General features: G+C 49.9%; 1 protein-coding gene across 1 annotated transcript; it reads left to right on the forward strand.

Annotated features, from left to right (window-relative positions):
* The first annotated feature begins 4,938 nt into the window (after window positions 1-4,938).
* LOC136792836 (putative uncharacterized protein encoded by MAPKAPK5-AS1) lies at window positions 4,939-6,424 on the forward strand. The gene is made up of 2 exons (XM_067016886.1): window positions 4,939-5,298; window positions 6,299-6,424. The coding sequence occupies exons 1-2, from the start codon at window positions 4,939-4,941 to the stop codon at window positions 6,422-6,424; spliced, it is 486 nt and encodes a 161-aa protein (XP_066872987.1).
* The last annotated feature ends 1,559 nt before the right edge of the window (window positions 6,425-7,983 follow it).

Genomic DNA, 7,983 nt, shown 5'->3' on the forward strand with positions numbered 1-7,983 from the left:
GGCTCTGATATTCGCCGCCTTGTTTTTCCCTTAAAGACAAACTGCTCTAGCCCGGCTTCCCACATTGATCTAATCAAAAGTCCAAACACAATTTCGGGGCTGTCAAAACAAGCCCCGAAGACCTGACACAGACAATTAACATAAGTCAAGGCAACCCACCCTCCTCCTCCTGCCTCTCCTCCGTGTCTCATCCAGACGCCTTGCTCCAGGCCCTGCCATCGCCGCCAGCAGGTGGTTGTGCTGGGATCTCCTGACTTCTTAGGCTGGAAGCTATAATTACCCGGTGTATAATTTGGCTGCTAAATGGATTGTTTACAAAGGTGCACGTGACGAAATCACAGGCGTGGGGGCGCATAGCGATGAGGCCCGCTGGGAGGGGCCGGCTTCACCTGCCACCGCGGCTGCTGCAGACTCTTGAGTGCCCGAGTCACCTGGGCCCGGGCCCCGTGACGTGTGGAAATACCTGGCCTTCCTCCCTCAGGTGTCATCAGGTAATGAACCCCGGGCGGAAGCAGACTCCCCTTGGCACAGGACAGGAGATGGAGCTCTACCAAACCACTGGCTCCCAGCTTGGAAGGAAAACAGGCCCAGCGGGAGACCCAGGGGTCCAATGGAAAGGTCAAGGTCACAGGGCTCATTCCGGGCAGGTCATGGAATTGGGGACTGTCCTGTCAAAGTTGCAGGGAACCACAGGCCATCAACCTCTCTGCACAGTGGCTGAGATGTCAGAAAGCCTTTCTGAGATCAGAGAAACGACTTGTCAAACGTTAGATGACATCCCATAGGGACAAGGACAAAGCCAAGGCCCCATTTGGGCATCTGGGAGGAGCTAGAGACCCAAAATATGAATAAGGGGTTAAATACAATACGACCTGCAGGGTCTGATGATCTCTCAGGTCCAACATGCTTTTGTAATGAAATGCTATTTTAAAACAAAACAAAAGAAACAAAAACAGACTCACAGACACAGAAAATAAACTTATGGTTACCAAAGAGGAAAGGGGGTGGGGGAGGAATAAATTAGGGGTTTGGGATTAGCAGATACAAACTCCTATATATATAAAATAGATAAACAACAAGGTCCTACTGTATAGCACAGGGAACGATATTCAATATCATAATAAACCACAATGGAAAAGAATATATATATATATATAACTTAATCCCTTAGCTGTACACGAGAAACTAACACAACATTGTAAATCAACTCTACTCCAAATAAAAAATAAATAAATAAAACAAAGTCCCAAGATAATCAATGGGTTTTACCTCAAAAGAATTTAAGAGTAAAAGAATTTAAGAATTTGAAAGAAATGATGTTTCTAGTGCTAAAAATGGAAATTTTGGAAAGGCATGGGAAAATTAGAGAGGGTCGGTGAAGAGGAAATAAATAACTAAAGGGGTGGAAAACTGGACCAATGAAGAAAGGGTAATGAATTCAACGGTATTCACTCCACACAGAAGCAGGTGAGGGAGGTTATACCCTCATAGCACTAGGTGGTCTCAGGAATTCTAAGCACAGTGGTGCTGAATTCCATCCAACACAGGTCTTTTGGGACCATGTCCCAGGAGAGTGAGTTCATAATGCACTGTGATAATAATAACATGAGCTTCATCTGCAAAGCAGTCCTGCTCTTCCTACCAGAAACCCAGAGGCAGGTTGGTGGCTGGAAAACCAAGAACCAAGTCCTCTTTGTCAGCAATGGCGACACATACAGAATATATGGGGCACCCACTTGACACCAGGCGTGCTGGGAAACCGGGGCATCCTTGCTCAGCAACACCTCAGGCTCCATCTTCACTGTCAAAGGGAGTCACGGCGAAGGAAGAGCTTCCCAAGAGTGTGGGTGATAAAATCCGCGGTAAATTCCCATCAATTTTAGGGACCTAAAGAAGGGAGAGGACAACTTTACATTCTGGCAGGGGGACAAAATCTGACTGAGGGACTTCCCTGGGGGTCCAGTGGTTAAAACTCTGCACTTCCAATACAAGGGGCAACGGGTGTGATCCCTGGTCGGGGAACTAAGATCCCACATGCCACACGCTGTGGCAGAAAAAGAAAAAATTCTGACCCGAGGACCCTTCCGTCTCCACCAAGCGGCCGGTGGAGGAGCCGGAGATTGCTCAGAAGCCCCCTCTGCTCAGGGACCTGCCTCTCCTCTTCCCAGGCTGAATGGTGTTTCCAGGAAGCAAGCAGGAGTGACAGCCGTCGAGTCCTATCATCTGTCTGTCTGTTCCGTCTGGCCTGTGTGCTGACTCTGAGCTTGGGGGCCAGAACCTCCCAGGCTGCTTTCTGATGAGGTGGACAGTTTGGGTCTAGTCTAGCCCCTAACAAGAGCTGGGGTCCCCCAGGGCCCCACCACTGCCAGCAGGGAGGAAGCAGAGGAATAAACACCCCGACTCTTCTCTCCTCCAGCCGATGGCCAAGCCCAGCTGGAAGGAAGAGGGCAGGAGAGCTGGGGGGACACAGCGCCTGGGGTGCCGAGCAGGGTGGAGAAGGTCGGAGAATGAATGGGGACTTGGGGGACAATTGGAGACCGGCCAGCACAGACGGTAAAACATGCAGCCAGGACTGAGAATGACTGCAGCGTCCAGCTTTTCCCAGGGAGGGGGAGAATGCAGAGCATTTGATGTGGAAAAGTCAGCTCCAGCAGGGCTTCAGAACCAGCAGCCTCTGGGCAGTCCAGGAGAGCATTTTCAGCAGATAGACCACCTATTTTCCTGCCCTTACCACTGCCCACCAGGACCCGAGGAGGCAGGGCTGCAATCTTGAGTCCCCCGCCTATCCTCCCACAATAGCTGAGGAGGGTGGCACGTGGGCATCTCGGGGAATCACTTCTGCAGCTGCACAGCATTTACAACTCCGCGGCACAGGGCCCGGAGGGAGAGGGGGGCAAAATAAGCTTCCTATTTCACAAACACCTTCTCATCTCCTTCTGTAAGAATGCCATCTCTTTTTCTGACATTATGCTGTAAAACCCAGTGGATTCAGTCCTCTGAGTTCAGGTGAGCCAGGATATTCAGCAGAAACGGGAGTCTGTGCTCAGCTTCTCTGGGGGACGAGGCAGGGTGCCCGGGGGGTGGGGAGCCGCATGGGAACGAGATCTGGAAGATTTTGTACAATCCCAATTAGAACAGCCACTGAAGATGCCTCACATTTCTGACAGAGAAGCAACAGCTCCTGATAATAATAATCATTTCCGCTTTGCTCAGTTATGATCCCTAGATTACAGGCATCTTGTTAGCTCCCCAAAACAAACAAGCAAACAACTGACTTTATTCCATGAGAGTCAGAGCCGTCGGTTTCTTTTTGATTGAAGAAAGCCTCCTTCAAGAATGACTGAACGCATTCTTCATTCAAACCCAACCCAGAAGCCTGGGCTGGGGCTGCAGTCATTTTGTCTCCTCCTTGCCTCTGCCCGGGGCTCCATCTAGTGTCCTCTGCGGGGTACTACACTCTCCATCCCGCTTCTTAAAGATGTCTTTTCTCCTAATGAGCTGGCTTCATAGAAAATCATGAGACTTGAGAGGGGAAAAAAAAAATTGGCCTCTATGACAGACATTTTTCAAAAGTGGTTGAGCAATAAAGACTTCCCATTTATTGGATTTCACACATGATTTTGCTTGAGCCAAACCAAAAACTCATGACTCTTAAAAAACAATGAATAGGCAGAGTACAGAGTTTGGGCAATTTTCTCATGACAGTCTTGTTTTTCAGGAACTGTGTCTCTGTGGACACATAAAAAGCTGACTGATTTGCGCATGGGACATGCACAGTTTTCAGGATCAGGCCTCATACGGCTTAGACTTCTCTGAACCCCTGTTTTGGGCTGAACTGTGTCCCAACACCCAAATTCAAATAAGTCCTACCCCAGTACCTCAGGATGGAACCACACTGGAGAGAGGTCTTTAAGGTGGGTCCTAATCCAACGTGACCGGTGTCCTTCCTTGTAAAAAGAGGAAATTTACACACAGACCATGCAGGCACAGGCGGAAAGCCAGGTGAGGACAGAGTGAGAAGGTGGCCACCCACCAGCCAAGGGGAGAGGCCTCGGGAGAAACCAACCCCGCCGGCACCTTGATCTTGGACCTCCAGCCTCCAGAGCTGTGAGACAATAAACTTCTCTCGTTGAAGCCCCCAAGTCTGCGGTGTTTTGTTATGGTGGCCCTAGCAAACGAATACACCCCCTAAACGTTTGTTCCCCCACAAGCTGGGCAAATGGTGGGATACCAGAGGAAACATTGGTCGCACTGAGTTATGAGTGACCAGTGCAAGTCTGTGTCCCTGCACGTCATACCCCGTGAGCCTGAACCTTGCAATATTGGGCAGTAGCGCTGGGAGCCCCCCTTTGTCCACTCCTCCCTTCTAGGAGCCGGGGAGCTAATAAGGGTTCAACCTATTCCGGAAGTGGGTTCCTGGATGGAGGTTTAAAGGAATCAAGACCCTCCCTTGGTGGGGGCCGGCAGTTGGGTGACAGATCTGCCTCTGACCACAACTAGGTGTGTAAGCTTTGGGAGTCCCTGCACCTCTCCCAACGCCGATTCCGTCCTCTGTAAAACGAGGGTGAGCAGGTTGCTAGGAAAATTAAAGGGGCTCATTTAGTTTGAGGCTTAGCAAGGCATCTGGCCTGTGCCTGCTCAGGACACTTCCGCCAGCCATACCTGAGCCAGGACGTGAAAATCAGAATGCCCAGACTTCCCAAGGTGAAGGGGCGCAGAACCCCGCCCGAGCGGGGAGAGGAGCTGTTTGCGCGGGTGTAGACATTAAACACCCGTGTCCCCACCCACCCACCCACTGCAGTGCCTAGTGGACTCCCGGATAAAAGCCAGTCTCAGAAAACTGCTTCCAGTGACCTCTGGTTTCAAGTGATCTCCTGTAAGGATAGAGGCCTTCGGCTAGAGATTCAGAGACACGATTTTTTAAGGCACAGAAGCACGATGGCTGCAGCGGGTGCACAAGGCAAGGGCATCCGGAGCGAGGAACCAGACTCCGGGAACCGCAGCGCCAACTCAGCCGTTTCCAAGCGACATCAATCTCCGTCCGGCAGGGCCATTTCCTCCCCCGGCGGCTCCGGGCCTGCGGCCGCGCGGCCCATTAGTGACTCTGGGACCCGATCGCGCAGCGCGCTGCCCGGCGCCGCGCCCTCGCCACCCGGCCCGAGCGCCACCCGCCCAGCCGCCCGCTCCGCTGCGGACGCCGCAGGGCCGGGCAGGGACAGCCCCCCTTATCCCCGCAGCCCGAGTCCCCGCGCAACGGGCGGTGCTCACCGTGCGTCCCCGCGCGGCCGCGCCCTGCAGGTGCGGATGCCCTGGGGTCCCCCCGACGGGACCCCCGGCTCCCCCTGGCGGACACCAGCTCCCTCGGGCCGTTTCAGAGGTTCAATTTCAGCCATCTGGGGGGTGGTTTTCCAGCTCTCTCTCTCTCACACACACACACACACACACACACACGCATAAATAAAGTTGGGTGCATTAGCGATCTCGGTGTCAAGATTCACACAGGCTAAGGAGTCAAAGCACAGAAATGCAATAAAAATGAAAAGTGGGTTCGGCCAGAAGAGTGCCGAGAATGCTCTGTAACTGAACACAACGTACCAAACAGCCACAGAACACTCAGTGCCCCGTCTGGATTTATCTGCCCCGGGAAATAGAGGCGTATTGGATTTCTCTCCTGGAACCACTGTATATTTGGCAAGGAATGAATTCCTTACAAATGCAACATTTTAAAAATACATATATTGAATGTATAACACTGAGTGGGAAGGCTTCTGTCAGAAAGGGGAAGGCATCCTGTAGGCTCAATGAAGAGGAGAGTTAAAAGCACCATAAACTTTAGGGGGTCCACTTGTTGCTTTGATGGAAACAGAAATGATAAATGTGTTTCCACGAACATCTGAAAAAGCTTGTAACTCTCAGCAGCAACCCTAATCCAGCCTCGTGTTTTATTCCCTTCGTAAAACATACAAATGTGGGAAATGTCTAGGCGCTTCGGCCGTCTAAGTTGGGCAGTCAGCCCCCGTGATGTAGACCCTCTTCTGTCATTTGTTCTGTGCGGGGACAGCTGTGTGGTCAGTCATGCAGTGGGGCCTCACACAAGCCCCAGCAGCCGTGACACGCTGACACTTGTGACCGAAGCTGCTGGCGATGGAAAGAGAAATAAAAGGAAGAAGAGGAGTCAAAGGGGAGAGAGAGAGATATTCTTGTTTACTTTGCAAACTAAACTAGCAGCCATATGCCTTTTGGGCCAAACTGACACGGTGGGGATGTGTCCCTCTGGGCCTGGCATCCTCAACCCTAGGGAAAGCAGAGAGGCAGAGAAGCTGAGAGCATTGAAGGTTCTCCTGGGCGGCCCGAGGCCCAGCCTGACTTCGCAGACGTCTCTTGGCCAGCACTTGGCCACGTGGAGACCATCTCCAGCCACTGAGAAAAGCCAACGTGATGGTCTAGCCTTTGCACCCATCACTCGGCCTGACCAAGACAGGACTTGTACTTCCTGCCTGGAGGAGGCCTGCCATTACTGTTTAGGAGAAACAGAAGAGCCCAGGACACTGGAGGTTGAAATGGATCTAGGGAGAGGAGACTTTCAGAAGTGGGGGAGAGGAGTGGTCTTAAATTTACTTAATTTAGATAAAAAATGGTACATGTTCTGCTTTAGCCTCTGTGCTAAGCCTTCAACTCAAGTCATCATATGTTTACAAAAGCTTTTTGATTGGAGAAGACAGGAATAATTGGAAAACAAAGAAGTAAGGAATGAAGGTAACTTGATGTCCATGTACTGGTGAAAGAATAACTTTTCCTTTCTAATCGAGACTACTTAACACCAAAGAGAGCCAGCATCACTCCATTATTGTGTAGCAAATATGTGACACCTGTTATGGCCAAACATGCTCGTGAGGGAAGTCCTGACATCTGTGCTTATCTGAAGATGTAATGGAACTCTGCACACTTTACACCTGTGATCCCCAAAAAGCATCACCTCGGAACATATGAGAAATGCAGATTCTCAGGTCTCTCCCTAGACCTACTGAATCAGAACCTATGAAGGTGGCCCCAGAAATCTGTATTTTAACAAGCCCTCCAGGCAATTCTGAGGCAACCTAAAGTTCAAGAACCTCTGCTCTGCATTATGTCTTCCTTGTGGTGTCAAGTATTTAACTTTGATTTAAAAGTCAGAGTAAATCCATGAGTGATGGGTTTAAAATAGGGTTTGGCCATAATTCAAAAAGAGTCATGTACCAAAATGTTCACTGCAGCTCTATTTACGATAGCCAGGACATGGAAGCAACCTAAGTGTCCATCAACAGATGAATGGATGGAGAAGATGTGGCACATATATACAATGGAATATTACTCAGCCATAAAAAGGAACGAAACTGAGTTATTTGTAGTGAAGTGAATGGACCTAGGGTCTGTCATACAGAGTGAAGTAAGTCAGAAGGAGAAAAACTAATATCGTATGCTAACAAATATATGGGATCTAAGAAAAAAATGTCATGAAGAGATTAGTGGTAGGATGGGAAAAAAACACAGACCTACTAGAGCATGGACTTGAGGATATGGGGAGGGGGAAGGGTAAGCTGGGACAAAGTAAGACAGTGGCAGGGACATATATACGCTACCAAATGTAAAATAGATAGCTAGTGGGAAGCAGCCGCATAGCACAGGGAGATCAGTTAGGTGGTCTGTGACCACCTAGAGGGATGGGATATGGAGGGTGGGAGGGAGGGAGACGCAAGAGGGAGGGGATATGGGAACATATGTATATGTATAACTGATTCACTTTGTTATAAAGCAGAAACTAAAACACCATTGTAAAGCAATTATACTCCAATAAAGATGTTAAAAAAATAAAATAGATAAAATAGGGTTTGGAATATGGGAAATGAAGCTTGATAAATACGAAATCATCACATCGAGTCATGTGCCACGGGGCTCTGCTTCCCCCAGGCCCACGAACATCTTGATCACTGACTGATAAAGCTG

This window comes from Kogia breviceps, chromosome 16 (assembly GCF_026419965.1).
Source record: "Kogia breviceps isolate mKogBre1 chromosome 16, mKogBre1 haplotype 1, whole genome shotgun sequence".
NCBI classification, from domain to species: domain Eukaryota; kingdom Metazoa; phylum Chordata; class Mammalia; order Artiodactyla; family Physeteridae; genus Kogia; species Kogia breviceps.

Coding starts and splice junctions, on each gene's coding strand:
- LOC136792836 (XM_067016886.1), top strand. CDS start 4,939: ATGGCTGCAGCGGGTGCACAAGGCAAGGGCATCCGGAGCGAGGAACCA. Junction 5,299..6,298: donor CGCGCGGCCGCGCCCTGCAG/GTGCGGATGCCC, acceptor CCTCAACCCTAG/GGAAAGCAGAGAGGCAGAGA.